Source organism: Suillus subaureus (assembly GCF_016647635.1).
Source record: "Suillus subaureus strain MN1 chromosome Unknown BJ212scaffold_29, whole genome shotgun sequence".
Taxonomy (NCBI): domain Eukaryota; kingdom Fungi; phylum Basidiomycota; class Agaricomycetes; order Boletales; family Suillaceae; genus Suillus; species Suillus subaureus.
The window spans coordinates 1-16415 of record NW_024538585.1 but is presented as its reverse complement, the minus strand read 5'-3'; the positions used below and the strand labels follow the sequence as shown (position 1 = coordinate 16415).

Below are 16415 nucleotides of genomic sequence, written 5' to 3'. Positions count from 1 at the left end.
CCCAACAGTGCACATAATGCTGCAGAACATACTAAACAAATTTAAACAAAAGTGATGAGATGCAACCCAAGATACTGGACCTCATAGAATGTAGAGCCTCAAGAGGGTATGGCATGTTTACTGAAGCTTGCTTGAATACCAAGAGGCACTGGATATGTTATGAGAGTAAATGAGAGCCAATGAAATTGAAGATACAGATCACACTCACCATAAAACATGAACGTGCAAATAAGTTCTATGCACAAACCTCCCACAACAGTCCTCAATGATTGCAGTAACATTGGTACCAAAATCTAAGCAATTTCATCATGTTGAACCCATGTAACAAGTTTGTCTGGTTAGCTGGCATCATTACAATACAAACCTCGTGTGTATTTTGTGTTCAATTTGACTGACACCACTATTTTCCCAACTATGGGACACAAAGCCAAGTACTTTACTTTAGCAGACAAACTGGCAGCACAATGTCAACAGCAGGCATCATACACTCGGACAGAACGGTGAGTTACTTACAATTGTAAGCCTGGTATTCACTCATTCATGTTGCAGAGTGAAAATGGCTCAACAAGCTCAGAACACTCATGCATATGCCAAGCGCCATGGTCAATGTGGATGACAGACAGCACCCAAGAACAAGCCACAGCCTCTTGAAACAACTCTGCTCACATTTGCAACTCTCGCTCTACTGAATTCCTATCTATTTCACCAATCCCTCACTGGTTTGGACTTGATCAACAAGTCTGACCTCTCACAGTGGGACAAGCCCCCTCCCTACAAATATGCACCTCCACCACAGACACCAGATGAAGAGTGATTCACTCAGAACCTTCTAGATGTGATGCACAGACATCAGTTGCATCAGTTAAGGGAGTCTTGCACTCATTGTGCAGTCATGTTTAATGCAGGAGATATTGCTGGTATTCTCAAGGAGATTCAAGAGGCATGAAAGACATTGATCGATGGCTGGATTGAGCTTGATGCACACATCGCAACCTTGCAGGAATGCACGAGGGAGAAGGTCATGGCTAAATGTTTTCAGCAGTGGCAAGTGAGGAAGATCTTGAACTATCAAGAGGAAGAGGATTTGTTAGCTAGTGGGGAGAATCCATATGTGTAGATAGAAGTGTTGAATTTATTGTGACATTTTCTATTCCACAGCTGGTAAAGAAAGAGTGAGACTGCAGAGATAACAACGCAGACAATGTATATCATCCTCCTGCTGTCTTAATAACCGAGGGTCTTATATAAATGTGTGTAAAATGTAATGACACCACAATTACACTAGGATAAGACTTCTTGCCAGTCCTTGATTAACACGGTCTATGACTTTTCTTCTTTCATGGTAGATAACATGTGAGTTCTTGGGAGGCTCACTAAACCAATCTATGTGATTACCTTAGCCAGAGCTTTTGTGTTATATCCCAACTTATAAACTTGTCTAGGATAAACCATCTAGACACTGGAACATGGTTCCTTATTAAGATAATCCTCTGTAGAGACTATGGTCTCAAATATGAATACATTGACCAAAGACTGGTTGGTCGAATAGGCACAAAGTGGTGAGAAACTGGTCTCACAAATGAACAGATTGACCAAAGCTCATATTGGTCAATATCAGAAACTAGGTGAGAAGCTGGTCTCAAATAAACTAAGTTTCTATTGTAAGAAACTTATGTAATCTCAAGGGAATGTCTTTTCCCTGCACTTGGTACTTCAAAGGGGCTTTCTTTGTAAGCAACAATCTTCACAGTGAGTAGCTCAAACTGAGATTCAAATGATTGCAAGTGGGAGACCCTATTTTTTGGGGGGAGAATGGGCCCTCCTTATATACATTTTGTGTGGGAATATTATGTAAGTAAAAAAGCGGAGCAATGTCATTAGAAGTGGAGCAGAATATTCCAGAAAGTGGAGCGGAACATTCCAGAATATTCCATAGGTGGAGTAATGACATCAGAGGTGAGTCATTGTGGAGCAGAACATTCCAGAACAAATGACATCATCATGACATCATCATGACATCATAACTTTCAACAGAATACTTGCAGGAGTATCTGTGGAGCCATATGACATCATTATGACATCATACCCTGTAGGTACAATTTTGTGAAGTATCTGATGGGTCAGAGCATCCTAATAGAAAAATAAATCAAGGAAATACTAGAGAAAACAACTCAGAAATAATAATACAATAACAAGACACAAAACACAGGCTTTTTAGATAGGTTTTTGTTAGGCTTTGAACTTTTCTCTATGGTTTTCTCTAGCCAAAGTGAATAAGCCAAAGGCAAGGCAATACCTTAACCTTCTTGCTTCACAATATCAACTAGGTCATTATGTGATTCCCATCTCACAAATGACTTTTCTTCAAGATATAATAAATTCATGAATCACAGAGGGGAAACTGAACTATATGACCAAGGTTTGAAACCAAGGTATGGGTTGACTAGCCTGATGCCTAAGCTAACAGACTTTGTCTTTTAGGGGGGCTACCTAGTAGTCATGTCCATGCATGATTCCCAAATCATGCAGGACACCACAAGCGCATAACATGCTGCCTGCGGAGTACTGCAGCAAGCGTCACTAGAACCCAAAGACCACAGTCATAACTGTTGTTTTGGAGACACTGGGTCTACAATGAATGACGTCAGAGTGGTCAATATCTGTGAAATGTAGAACTCACATTAAGAGGTTGAGCAACCCATCCCAAGAGGTCAGTCAGAATGTGATGGCCATGTTTATTGGCCACAGCAAACAACCAAGCAATTAATCTCATGATGTCCTTCTTCATCATCAGTAAGACACTTGGTCACATGAAGATGAGCTTACTTTGACATTGGTTTTCCAAGGTTTTTTTTCAGCAAGGCTATCAAAAAGGTGTAATTTCTTATTGAAGATGTGAATCACACAAATTACCCAATGTCCAATTGAGTCAGAGGGCTGGTGTATCAGAAGGACCCATACGTCCTTCTCCCAGTAATGTGTCCATGAAACATTCCGCCAAATGATATCATCAGGGGTGTTGTAATGGATGCATGGGAGGTCATGGGTAGAGAATATTGCACAAGAGAGGGCTGGGGATTTTAGTTCAGAGTAGAGCAGGGCAGCACAGCTGTTAATACACACATCATTGAGACACACTGTCAGAGAGCAGAGCAATTTGATATCTTTGGGATTGAATATTTGATGCAGGAATCCATCATGCGGAGGTCAGATACATATGACGAGTGTGTTGGGGACATTATTGTCCTGCTCTTGAACTGGGACACAAAGATTATCAACCAGTAAAACCTAGTGAGGGGCATTGTTAAGAACCATGCTCAAAGGAGAGAGAGACTGACTCAGAGGGGTTTGGCCTCAGCTTGTACACTGTGCCCCTTACCCGAGTATGTGCCCTTCATTTCAGAGGAAGTCCAATGATGGTCTGACGAAGTCCAGAGGACTTCCGGAGGAGCACAGGAAGTGTTCAAGAGAGTTCCCACTGCAAGGTAATACTTCTACAGGAAACAGGATGGAAGGATAGGAGGTCCAAAGGTCTGGAGGACAGGAGGACAGGAGGACAGGAGGACAGGATGTCTGAAGGTACAGAGGGCAGGAGGATAGGACATCCAAGGGTTAGGAGGATGAAATGTCTGAAGGACAGGAGGTCCAGAGGTACAGAAGACAGGAGGTCCGGAGGTCTGGAAGGAATAGGGGCTACATTGGACAAAGTCTGATGTAGAAGCAAACAGAGGTAGACTACCCTAAGGTAGAGTTGGAGAGAACAGGGATTGGACCTAAGTCCAGAAAGAGGGTAAGTGCCGGAAGGGCAAAGCTCTGGCCTAGGGAATCAATCCCTAGGCCTGATGAGTAGGACAGACTTAGGTGGACCAAAGTCCAAGAGAGGATTGGACAAGTCTAAGTTGGTGAGGACAGATCTAAGATGATATTCAGACTGAGGAACCACAGGAGTATCTACAGGGGTTATATACTGGACAATATCTGAGGGGATCAGTAAGCAAAGGAGCAAGGCTATGTACAAGCATGTGGAAACACATTAGTAAGTAAGACAGAACATAAGTAAATGAACTCAGAGATGAAGACTTGTACAAGGATCAATCAGCAAGACAGAAACAGAGATAACTGAGAACCGGAAAGGTGGAGATGCCTAAATGGGGATAGGAGCAGGATCTTGGACAGAGGGTGGGAATGGTCCAGAGATCTGGGGATCTGGAAGGCAGGGCAGAAACAGGACTGAGATATGTGAGGTGGTGGATGTGGTCCGGAATCTGAGAGGAGGTAAAGTCTGGATGTCTTGCTAGATGGAATGTGCATAGGGTGGACAGGATAGGGGATCCAGGAATGAGTTGGATATGGGGTCCGGAAATAGGTCCGGAAAGCGTGGGAATATGATGGGATCTATGTCTGGCATATGGGATATGACAGGTATCAGTGTTATGATATTGAATTTTAAGTTAATTAACATACCTTAGGAAGCTCCCACACGATGGTGGCTTTAATGTCATAGCCTATGTCAGTTGACTTGCTGTCATCGTCCATTAACATGCCCATCTGTCGCTCAAGAACATCAGTGAGTGTGGCTTGTTCCAAGCCAATCTGTGGTGGATCATCAAGGTCAGCAGACACCAGCTCATCTTCACCATCAAGATTGGGTATGGTGAGCCTTGTGGTATGGATCCAATGAAGGGCAGTGCTCTGAGAGCCTCCTGAGAGGGTAGCTGCAATGTCTACAGCTTCCTTAACCTGGGTAGTGAACCGTAATGAGGACGCAAGCAAGTTGCTCCAGCATGATTGAAGCTGAAGGAAGTTAGACCAGCACTGTTCTAGGGTGGCTGTAAAAGGCTCACCTGGAACCCCATTAGAAAAGAAGACTGGAGTTGAATGAATTTACCTACATTCTGGGATGCGAAGAGCAAACTTGAGTGCTGCAAGCTCTTCCCCAAAAAAATGACACAGATTATCAGCTTCGGTGCCAAGGCGCACCTGTTCTTCCCTGCATTGATCACATTTAAGAAGAGCATGGATGCAATCTCTAACGTCCATATCATCCAATCACCATGGGACCTCCCCAATAGATGGAGTGATCCACACGTCCTCCATGAGTGTGGGATTGGCATGGAGTTCAGTAAGCTTTGTGGGGAGGGGAGTAGGTAAAGGAATCGTGCAAGATGGATCATAGAGCGAATCTAATTGTTTGCAGTACAAATTGAATTTGCGTATAGCCGTCATTAGGGCAGGTTGGTGCTTAGTGATAGCCTTCCATGTCTGTTGATGCAGTTTCATTCCTGAGAGATATTAACAATCAAATAGAATGAGATGGGGGATGGACATGTTACCTAATGCTTGTTGAGCACCGCCAACGGCCTGATCTAACTTGTCCCACTTGAAGAAGCTGGCAATGGCACATTTGCAAATAATCAGAGTGACTCTTTCACAAGCATGACCCTCATAGCCTGCAGTGCTCAGTTCGAAATATTGAGATCAGCTTGTAGACCTACAGTGGCTCAAAAAACTGTCTGCATGTTTTGACATTTTTCACTATCTATGATATTGTGTGAGAACGAACAAATGCCTCAAGAACATGCTTATACCACATTGTAATATGGCTTCAGGGCTTTCATTTGAGCCCTACACCGTGGGAATCGGTGGAGATATGGTGGAGATACAAGGCTCACAAAATGGTGACTCATGCGGACAGTTTTTTGAGCACATATTAAAACTATATAAATCATCATTTATGACACCATAACAATCATGCCACCATTAAATAAATTATAAAGTGGTGTCATTATGTCATTTTAAAACCATATCTAACTATACAAACCAAAAATTTCCATATGTCATGGTTATATTCACTATGAAAGCCACCCCCCCTGCTCAAAGGAATAATATCCTCTCTCTTTCCTATTCTGGCCTCTCTGCTTGTCAAATTTCCTCTAGAACTGGAGTATCCAAGTCCACTGTGGCCAAGTTCATCAAAGAAAGTCACACAGACAAGGAAAACTTCTGTGAAGGGCATCCATCCAAGCTCACCTCTACTGATAGGAGGGCTATCATTCAACATATCACTACAGGAAAGGCTGATAATGCTGTCCAGGTCACCTATTACATCAATTCCACCATCACATTATGGTGGAATTGATGTAATAGGTGACCTGGACAGCATTATCAGCCTTTCCTGTAGTGATATGTTGAATGATAGCCCTCCTATCAGTAGAGGTGAGCTTGGATGGATGCCCTTCACAGAAGTTTTCCTTGTCTGTGTGACTTTCTTTGATGAACTTGGCCACAGTGGACTTGGATACTCCAGTTCTAGAGGAAATTTGACAAGCAGAGAGGCCAGAATAGGAAAGAGAGAGGATATTATTCCTTTGAGCAGGGGGGGTGGCTTTCATAGTGAATATAACCATGACATATGGAAATTTTTGGTTTGTATAGTTAGATATGGTTTTAAAATGACATAATGACACCACTTTATAATTTATTTAATGGTGGCATGATTGTTATGGTGTCATAAATGATGATTTATATAGTTTTAATATGTGCTCAAAAAACTGTCCGCATGAGTCACCATTTTGTGAGCCTTGTATCTCCACCATATCTCCACCGATTCCCACGGTGTAGGGCTCAAATGAAAGCCCTGAAGCCATATTACAATGTGGTATAAGCATGTTCTTGAGGCATTTGTTCGTTCTCACACAATATCATAGATAGTGAAAAATGTCAAAACATGCAGACAGTTTTTTGAGCCACTGTAGCACTGTGTCAAGTTCTTTCCTCAAATGAGCAGGGGCATCTTAAAGAACAGTTTTATGAGTGGCTATATGTGTAGTGTGAATGTACTTACATGCTCAAATTGAAAGCTGAGATTCCCGTTGATGCAACCATTGGGACTTCAACTCCTCGATGGGTATTTCACATCAGTCCAGAATGTCTTGTGCAGTTGACCCTTGATCATTGACACCGTGTTTCAGACATCGCTTAATCCAGTTGCCAAGGTCCCTGCACATCTCTAAGCCTATTGCAGCTGCCTGGTGATCAATCAGTCATATACAATGATGACACTAGAAGGCACCTAAAGATCAGTAGGTTAATAACAGAATGAAAAAGATTCTCACCAATGAGGATCTCTTGACACTGATCAGCCGAACAAACTGTGACCAAAGTCTTTCAGTTCCTTCTCTGTCTGACAACCCAAGTCCGATGCAGATGTGTGGATTATATACCAGTTGACATGCCCATTTGTGTCCATATGCATGCATTGCCATTGTGGTAAATCAGAGGTGGCTTGTTATATCTTCTGGAAGGATTTCATACTAACCTCCAATAAGCACAGGGAAACAAATAAAGACTGATGAATCTACCTATGAAAGTGACCACACAAGAACACACCCAACGTTGTATAAGGCGACAATGGTTGCCTGAGGGGGCAGCAACGAAAATAAGTGTTGGAGAAGAGCAACAGAATATTTCTGTTGCTCACTGGGTGAATCTATGTTAGCAAAAAACAAAGGAATGTTGTGGTGACATATAAGAGCCATAACCCCCATATCATCGAAACTGTCCATAGCAGCCTTCTGCTTTTTCCCATCGGCAGCCTCATAAGCATTTTCACATAAATCAATGGCTTCATCAGGTACAACAAGCTTATGTGCCTTAGGAGGACACTTACATTAGGAATCTATCTGGTGGCCAACTTGATCAATGAAATCCTTGGGGAGAAAGTATGTTGGGTCATAGAATGGTGGACAGTTGCCTGTGGAGTGCCAATGGAGGTGGTGGAAATTTCCATCCATCACAATATGTATATCACCACCATTGTCAGTAGATTTGCCATACAATACACCACCAAAACATGCAGGGCACTGCTGGACAAGAAGGGGCAAACATTGATTCTGGTGTAAGATGGTTGGGGAAGGGGCCTGCTCTGGAGGTTGCTGTCCATCAGATAATATCTTGGGAGCTGGCAAGAACACTTTGAACTCTGCAACATGATCCCAACACCGCCAGAGAAGTGACTCGAGTTGGCATTCAACCTTGATCTGCAAGATGTCAAACCATTGCACTGCATAGCAAAGCCCACAATGAAAAGGTTCACAAATCAATTCACCCTTTAGAGCAAAATGTTATTAGTGTTCAATAGCACAATGGTAGAATGTACTTTTTTGTCTGTCATTTGGAATCCTCAGTGGGAATAATATGTCTTGAGAGCAGGTGCAAGTGCATTGATTGCATCGCAAGTGTTAAGGTCATACTCAAGGGATAACTGAATCCGAAGGGCTTCAGCCTCAGCTCGTGCACTGTGCCCCTTACCTGAGTATTGCCCCTTATTTCAGGAAGGCAAGACTAACACATCCAGAAGGTTGGACGAGTAGCATAGCAGATCCGGATGACTTCCAGATGAGGGATAAGTATCATAGGGCTAATCCAGACGAGTCCAGACTAGAAACTAATGGTAATGGACTGTCGGAGACAGAGGTGGATACAGATAGACTATAGGAATCAATCCTAAGTCTCAGAGGGTGACAAGAGTAGAGATACTCAAGTCTGGAGGACGGGAATGAGTAGAACTAAGATGATATTCAAACTGAGGTACTACAGAGAGTTACAGGAGGTTATATACTATAGGTATCTAACAGAATGATCAATCAGCAGAGTCTGAGGCTATGTATGAAGCATATGGATGGTCTATTGGTAAGTAGAAATGGATCACAAATAATGAAACAGAAATGAAGCATAGGTAACAGATCAGGGGGCAGGACAGATATACAGATAACCAAAATACCAGAGTTAGGGGACTACCAAAAAGAGACAAGCGCTGGTTGTGGATTTGGATGAATTATGGACCAGACCAGATGAGTGGACAGATTGGATGACAAGATGTTGGAGGGAGATAAGATGTGGATAGGATCTGAGATGAGATAAGGATCGGATCTGAGATCTGGATATGCAGATATGACAGCAAGAGCACTCGAAGAGCATCCAGTAAAATGACAATAAGTCGAGGGAAACTGCCATACAAGGCTGGGATGGTGAGGTAGGGAACAAGCTGTGGTGGACAAGGACTTGGGGAAGTGAGGAGCAGTCGCAGCTCAAAACATCAACAGATGTGAATCCTATTGACATTTACACATCATTGCTAGTGTGTGATTGAGGACTTACAGTCAAAAAGCAAACAAATCAAAGTTGTTTGTTTCCCTGTGCATTTGAGAGTGGTGCACACAGATATGACTTCATTGACTCTTTCCAAGGGTTGGCCCTGTGTCTGTGCAGTATATTGAACTTGGGGCTGAATGAGGGTTGGGATGAGCACTAACCAGCTATGGTATAGTGTGTCAGTTGATTTGTCGGGTGAAACACAATGTCTGGACAGTGGCTGTTTGTGAAACAAGTCAGGTTCTACTACCTCAGGCACAAACATCTCCACATCATCCGAGTGAGTGATAGGATTGTCTGTGGGAAGAGGTGGTTCATTTGTTGTGCTCTTCGTATCCAAGGTTGGTGAGTGTGATGCTTGATGACATTCAGGGTTCATCAACTGGTCCATCTGAGCAAGAAGGCAGCACCATTTGGCCTCTGCACTAGGTATCTCAATCAACACTTGACTTTTCTTCTTGTTGCGAGCTTTATATGGGCTGACAAAATGGCAACCAAGACCAGAGGATACAACTTTGAACTTGTGAGAAGGACGCACCCTGCCTGGCATTGATGGTGACGAAGGCATCATTGTAGTACTAAAGAAACCACTGTAGAGTGGACCTAACATAATATGAAGTGAATGCAATGAGGCTCCTGAGAGCCAGTGGTGGGGGGTGAGGCTACCTGCAGGAGAGCATGAGGCTATTATGGGTGGCACCAGAGCTGCTGGAAGTGGTAAAGGATGATATCTATTAATAGATGGTAGAGAGGTCAGGTCTCATAGATAACTTTCCCATAACATAGAAACCAGGTCTCTGAGACCCTTTATTACTACCAAGAAGTACTGCCTGAGGTGACCAGTAGCTTGAGTGGACAGAACTGTGTACTTCACAGATGAACTGTTACAAAATACTTCTGGAGATTACTTCATCCCAGAACATTTTTTCTATGCCTCTCCACCTGTAGACTTAGATGATGACAATGGCAAATTCCACAAGAATTCAGTTACAAAGCCCTTATATGTGCTTGGTTGGGCGGTCAAACAAACAGAGGTATGTCATCATTGTGCACCTACTATGATGTATATGTTCTAACTGCACTACTAGGCTGGATTTATCATTAATGAGGAACAAGAAATCATACCCACTGTGACAATCAGACCGGCGCTAGGCGCGTATGATCAATAGCACGGTTTTTCTCACCTTCAGAAAAAGGAGATAAAGCGTGGATCATTAAATCCATATATATCAACCCATCCGCTCTTACTCTGGTCCGGTCCTAGGAATCCATCCTCCCATGTCCTATCCATGTCCACCTATCTCTGCTGGTGCGTTATTTTCCCAAATGTCATTGCTAAACGAGCTGCAGGTCTTATTACATGACTACTCACATTCCGCAGCACATGATGTTTTACTACCTATAGACTCATTGCGTGCTCGCTAACCATGCTACAATTCTTGCCTATGCATTCCGGACACTCATGTGCTACGATATAAATGACCACAGTACATACAATGGAGTAGTTTTTCTTCCCCCGGAATTGGTTCTATAGGAGAGTGATTCTCGTGTTATTTGTAGACCTTGTGCTATCCATCTATTTTGTTCCTTCCTGACAATCCTGTGTGATTCAACCGTTCTGAAGTCCATACCACTAGGATCTTACCCTTAAGCTCAGCAAGAATACTCAACCCATGACTGGTAGTTTAGCGCTATTCTTCACTCACACTATATCCCTTGCAATGGCTCCATAGAGTGCAATTGATTTTTATTAACAATGGTCAATTTTTGCCTGCACTCCTGGTTGATTCCTTGGTATAGGAATTCAGAGGTATACCTACAGCCAGCATTCAAGTTTCTTAGGCTGATATAGATTTTAACCCCTTTGCTCACTTACTTCCCTCATGCATAATTGAAGGAAGTGCTTCAATAGCAGTCCTCTCAGGCCAATCAATTAAACTTGCCCCTCTTAGGATAAGTAGTGCTAGTTGCTAACAGCCTAGTACCTATTACTTCTTCACACCACATCTGCTTTCATGCAGTCCTTTGAAGACATTGCTGTGACTTGGGGTGAACTCAATTGTGGCCTTACTGGTACATTTTACATTTACTTGTCTCAGTAACTGCAAGATTAACATGAGATAAATAGCCTTGTCAACTAAATATGCAATGCCTTTGCCAAATCCACTGTGTGCAAAGGCAAATGGTCACATAGTATATATGGTCCCCCTTATCATCTTCATGGACAACATTTCCAGCAACATATCAAAACAATGGAACAAACACCACACAATCTACATGTCAAATGTGAACCTCCCACATGAAATGCTAGAGAAAGAGTTTTTTGTGCACTTCGTTATGTCCTCACCACATGCCGCTCCCATGGAGCTTATGTGGGCAATGAAACAGTTCATTTGGTTCATTATTTTATTCACTCACTCAGATTGAAGCTCTAACTAGATTTACAGTAATGCAGCTACATCTGGGGTCGCTGCATGGGATTGCAAAGACAACAAAGAAGTGTTATTGATCCCATGTGGGCTTTTCATTGCTGGTGACAACCCAATGCAAGCAGAAGAATGTAGTCATTCAGGATTGAACTGCAACTACTTCTGCCAGACATGTGACATTGGTGGAACAAAGGAGTACAAAGCATCTAAGGATGGCTATAGCAGCTTGTTTGCAGTAAGAACATAGTTTGATTGTATTTCAACTACTGATGATGTGATTCAGTCAGGCAATCTTCAAACACCAGAAGGCACTGCTGTGAACATCTGGGAACAGTTTGAGATGGCGCTGAAGCCTGGTGCTACTGAGAAAATCAAGAATTTGGTATCAATGACAGGCATCTGTGATACAGCCTTGAATTCCATTATGAACACTCTTGTAGAACTTGAAAAGAAGCTTCGAAAATGTACAGTTGGCACTCAAGCAAAGTCTGAAGCTGAAGTCACAGCTGCACTGGAGAGAGAATTTGAAGAGCTTCTACAAGGTGACAAGCTCAAAGACACCCTCAACCCATTATTGGGAATGAATGGTCAGTTTTTTTCTGAGTCATTGGCATCTTGTTCATGTTTTTGCTAGGGCTTGACATCCACATGGATACACCAACAGAAATACTGCACACTGTGCTACTTGGCATTGTGAAGTATTTTTGGGGACAAACTGTATTTTTACTTGACAAAGCAAAGCTTATGGACATTTTTCAAACCTGTCTCCAGTCTGTTGACACAGATGGACTGAATGCTCCATGCTTGAATGCAGGATACATCTGTCATTACAAGGGTAGTCTGATTGGAAAGCACTTCAAGAGCCTGTCGCAGGTGATGCCATTCATAATCTATGACCTTGTCCCTTCAACAGTCCTCAATGCCTGGACAATAATGGGCAAACTCATTGTACTCATCTGGCACACAAAGATTCTGAATACCAAAGCCTATCTTGTAGGTTAATTTATGTGTATTTGAAGTTGTAGTTCTTATCCTCTGCATCTTCTAGGCAAACCTATCTCGGACAATCAAAGACTTTCTTAATGTCACAGCACAGTGTTCCCCCAGCATCATCATCAGCAAACTGAAATTCCACTTCTTGATCCACCTCCCAGCATACATTTGTCAGTTTGGACCCACGATTATATTTTCAACCAAACACTATGAATCATTCAATCACATTTTCCATTTGACATGTATATACAGCAACTGTCAAGCTCCAAGCCGTGACAGCTGCAGGATATTTGCTCATCAAGATATTGTCAAACATATTGCTACAGGTGGATTTTGGTATGACTCCAAGACCTCAAAATGGGTTTGAGGAAGTCAAGAGGTTCTTGGATATATATACAATCACCCAGAACAAGTGCAATTGCTTGGATTGTTGCACCTTGTTTGTAGCCCTCCTGTACCTGGCAAATCAAGTGTATTGTGCCTTGCTTTATCTTTGCTAATGATTTACATAGGTTCCAGAAAGGCTGAATCTGCTATTGGCACCAACAGAAAAACAACCAGAAAGGGTGCAGTGGCCTGGAAGAACACTCGTTGTGCAAAGATCTTGAAGACTGTGAAGCCCGGCACTAGTTATTTTCACAGAAAATCGCTTGTAGCAAGCAAGGGCAATGTTATGCATTTAAACAGTCATGTTGGCTTCTGTCAAGTGACAAATGGGCAGGTGAATGATTTCTGATCATGTTCATGACTGTTAATTCACAAGATATCACTAGATGGCAATTGGACAGATTCTGGAGATTCTGATGTCATCCGATGATCGCAACAATGTGTCACACATTGTGCTGCAGCTTTTTGCATTTGCCCATACACTACATCCCTCTGTTCATCTCCCATGTCTCAACCTTTTGGATGACAAGGTAGTTGTAACAGCGGCAGTAGGTCATTCTACAAATGCACAAGCTATACTGACTACTGTCACACAGGATATCAAATGTGTGATCAATCTCCAGCACAATTGTATTGATTCACAGTGCACAGACACCCTCCAGATGGCCATGTGTCAAGAATGGATTGAGACTTTGCGAATGATACCTACCATCCACCATAAGTCCACTCCAAATTATTTTCTCAATGCCTACTCCATTCATAACTACAGTTATATCTGTCTTATCATTCCAGAGATGCTTCATGAAACACCACTAAGAGTTACTAACATTGCAGAAGTTCAGGCAACTACTGTACAGCACATGAAGGAGAAGAAGGCTTTGAAGAAAGCTGGTGACACATTGCAAGAAGCTGAAAGAACAGAAAACGATATCCAGGGCCCCTTGATGCCAGCACCCACATTTGATAAACCTCCTGCCAGACCAAAGACTGCTGCAAAGCCAAAAGCTAAGGCAGGCACTGGCTCCAGCACACAAGGAAGGAAGACCACAGCATCATCTTGTGCTGGCCAAGCCATTGCTGGATCCTCTGTACTTGAGGCACCATCCACTCAGCAAAACCCCCTGGTACAATCCACTTCTTTGGTCCAACACACTCAGGGCCAATTTATACTGCCAAAAAATGCATTCCCTCCACTGCAATCCTTCCGCCCCTCTATACCCCATTTGCACCATCTGCTACAATTGCACTTTCCTCCAGCACAGCCATACCTTTCTGTACCTCAACCATATCCTCAAATGCACTACCCTTATCCACTGCCACCAGCTCCATATATTCACTCAAGTTATCGCCAAAGTACAGACATGCACCCTGCCAATGCATGGTTGGTTCCCACAGCCTCAGGCTCAAACTTTCATATGATGCCACCTCATGAACTGCAGTTCCAAAGTCTCCCAAACCCCTACTTTCAGCTGCCTGGCTATGGTTAGAGATGACAAGGACTGAAGAATAAGGATAAGTTATTGTCTTGAAAGTCAAGCTCCCCCATCTTATTGCTTATGCACTTCACTGCACAAAACTCCATTCATCTATAATCTATACCACTTTTCTAGCAAAGCTCCCCCACTTTATTGCTTATGCTCTTCACTGCACAAAACTCCAATCTTCCATGCTTATATCCTAACTCATGGGCAAAGTGTGCCATCAAGAAAAGTACTACTTGTATACTCAATTCACACTCTCCTTTGTTTCCAAGTGCTCTGTGCTTTCATTATGCTCAGCTCCCTGGATTTCAACCCTCCCTTGCACACCCTCAAAGTTACGAAGTTACGTTATGATTAACTTCAACCAAATTTTCAGGGTGCTGAGACATTCATTCACCATCACTCATGCAACACCAGGCAGAATTCACTGCATTTTCCTCATCAATGATCTCTCACTATCCTGTGCATCCTCATGGTTCCAAACCTCCAGCTGGTACACAGAACAGAGGTTTGGGGGGTGGTAGTAGTTCTCTGCTAACACCAGACATTAATTTGTTGAGGTCTCAAGGAAGGAGTGCCTCAACGTCAGGCAGGCTTCAAGTTGCTTCTTCTGCATGCAGCTCTGGAGCAGTGGGAGATATTGGTCAAGCACGATTGCCACTCAGCACCTTTGAAACATCCACTTCACAATGCCAGACTGGCATTGGACATGGCAGCAGCATCCAACACTCTCCTGAATTGTCTGACAACTCACTCAAGGGGCCTATTAGTGCTGGTGTATGTCGCCAAAGGACATACTCTGATGCTGGCTTGGGCGATCCCACTGTGCTGACACCCTCATGTGCAAAATGACTCAAAACATATGCAAAGAAAGTGGCTGAGGAGAATGATGTGAGTTGCTTTGCTTGATGTGCATACTCTTTTTGATTTTAATTTTTTAGACCAGTGGAATATATTATATGCTCATTGATCTAAAAGTATGCATGATGAAAATGGACTCGACTCAAAAGGCTGCTATGCTTGCTGATGTCAAAGAGTTGTTAAACTTGAAGGACTTCAAGGTATTTTAAATTTCTACACTACAAGTCACCAGGCTAATTTAATGTTATGCAGTCTGGCCTCCAAAATCGTCTGACTGCATGTCTCCTGTCACCCAACCTGACTGCATATAAGACAGATGTGCTCCAAAACATCTCAGTAACCTCCTTTGATATCAACTATCTCATGAGACTGACACTGTGACAGACCTTTATTAAGGACAACAGCAGCATCTTCAAGGTTCCTTCATCACTATTCGAGGATGTAGAGCTCAGCGCAATATTCACAACAATCATTAGTGATCTTCTTTCATCAATCTGAGGCAGCATGAAGTCCAAGGTATGCACCTAAGTACTTTGTGCTGAAAAATTCTCAAATTATCACTCAGTTGCTCTCATCTATCCGAAAATGCCTGAGCATAATGGACACATCAAAATCGCTTGCTCATGGCTGTATAGAGGTTGATGCTGTTCATTGGAATAGGATCGCTTTTTTGGTATGTTTTCATTATATCAGATATTATAGGATGATCACATTCAACATTAGCAGCGCTGCTTGCATGTCTTCATGATTGGTATCAGTGACCACAGAAATCTTTTGCTGAAGGCTCTCTACTCAAAATCACTCATACCATCTCTCCACTCGGCTGTCCATGCTAGAATCAGACCAAAGCTTGGCATTGACATCAACAGCATCAAGTGCAAGTTGTATGGTGATGAGGTGGATCATGATGGTATAACCACCAGATAGCACATTGGTGACTGATGAACATGGGGAAACCCAAGGTACATGTGCTACAGGTGACAATGGTGATTCTGCTGGGACTGACAACTTGGATGAGCACTTGGGTGGGAATGGTGATGCGGACCAGGACTATGAGCTTGAAGATAACAAAGGCATCAATACCACCATGTTAAACAGCTGGCCACTTCAC

At 42.9% G+C, this 16415-nt stretch overlaps 9 protein-coding genes across 9 annotated transcripts; 6 read left to right on the top strand and 3 right to left on the bottom strand.

Annotated features, from left to right (window-relative positions):
• Positions 1 to 414: 414 nt before the first annotated feature.
• BJ212DRAFT_1483612 (uncharacterized protein) lies at positions 415 to 814 on the top strand (the record flags this gene model as incomplete). The annotated part of the gene is made up of 3 exons (XM_041340645.1): positions 415 to 500; positions 550 to 602; positions 624 to 814. 3 exons carry the CDS (start codon positions 415 to 417, stop codon positions 812 to 814), a joined length of 330 nt encoding a protein of 109 aa, XP_041189964.1.
• A 3330-nt stretch (positions 815 to 4144) lies between these two features.
• BJ212DRAFT_1483611 (uncharacterized protein) lies at positions 4145 to 5226 on the bottom strand (the record flags this gene model as incomplete). The annotated part of the gene is made up of 4 exons (XM_041340644.1): positions 4145 to 4294; positions 4465 to 4844; positions 4893 to 4990; positions 5054 to 5226. 4 exons carry the CDS (start codon positions 5224 to 5226, stop codon positions 4145 to 4147), a joined length of 801 nt encoding a protein of 266 aa, XP_041189963.1.
• Positions 5227 to 7274: 2048 nt separating this feature from the next.
• On the bottom strand, positions 7275 to 8173 carry BJ212DRAFT_1448371 (uncharacterized protein; the record flags this gene model as incomplete). Its single annotated transcript, XM_041338534.1, has 4 exons — positions 7275 to 7313; positions 7380 to 7664; positions 7695 to 7862; positions 8159 to 8173. 4 exons carry the CDS (start codon positions 8171 to 8173, stop codon positions 7275 to 7277), a joined length of 507 nt encoding a protein of 168 aa, XP_041189962.1.
• A 990-nt stretch (positions 8174 to 9163) lies between these two features.
• BJ212DRAFT_1212187 (uncharacterized protein) lies at positions 9164 to 9361 on the bottom strand (the record flags this gene model as incomplete). Its single annotated transcript, XM_041329249.1, has 1 exon — positions 9164 to 9361. A coding segment is annotated over one exon (198 nt), but the record flags the coding sequence as incomplete, so codon positions are not given.
• On the top strand, positions 9359 to 10322 carry BJ212DRAFT_1301904 (uncharacterized protein; the record flags this gene model as incomplete). Its single annotated transcript, XM_041333192.1, has 6 exons — positions 9359 to 9433; positions 9461 to 9498; positions 9526 to 9582; positions 9773 to 9870; positions 10030 to 10187; positions 10242 to 10322. 6 exons carry the CDS (start codon positions 9359 to 9361, stop codon positions 10320 to 10322), a joined length of 507 nt encoding a protein of 168 aa, XP_041189960.1.
• Positions 10323 to 11352: 1030 nt separating this feature from the next.
• On the top strand, positions 11353 to 12584 carry BJ212DRAFT_1448370 (uncharacterized protein; the record flags this gene model as incomplete). Its single annotated transcript, XM_041338533.1, has 4 exons — positions 11353 to 11549; positions 11601 to 11817; positions 11866 to 12169; positions 12217 to 12584. The coding sequence occupies 4 exons, from the start codon at positions 11353 to 11355 to the stop codon at positions 12582 to 12584; spliced, it is 1086 nt and encodes a 361-aa protein (XP_041189959.1).
• Positions 12585 to 12696: 112 nt separating this feature from the next.
• BJ212DRAFT_1277931 (uncharacterized protein) lies at positions 12697 to 12942 on the top strand (the record flags this gene model as incomplete). The annotated part of the gene is made up of 1 exon (XM_041331396.1): positions 12697 to 12942. A coding segment is annotated over one exon (246 nt), but the record flags the coding sequence as incomplete, so codon positions are not given.
• Positions 12943 to 13567: 625 nt separating this feature from the next.
• On the top strand, positions 13568 to 13801 carry BJ212DRAFT_1213043 (uncharacterized protein; the record flags this gene model as incomplete). Its single annotated transcript, XM_041329263.1, has 1 exon — positions 13568 to 13801. A coding segment is annotated over one exon (234 nt), but the record flags the coding sequence as incomplete, so codon positions are not given.
• Positions 13802 to 15435: 1634 nt separating this feature from the next.
• On the top strand, positions 15436 to 15802 carry BJ212DRAFT_1483609 (uncharacterized protein; the record flags this gene model as incomplete). The annotated part of the gene is made up of 3 exons (XM_041340643.1): positions 15436 to 15504; positions 15557 to 15640; positions 15689 to 15802. 3 exons carry the CDS (start codon positions 15436 to 15438, stop codon positions 15800 to 15802), a joined length of 267 nt encoding a protein of 88 aa, XP_041189956.1.
• Between the last annotated feature and the right edge of the window lie 613 nt (positions 15803 to 16415).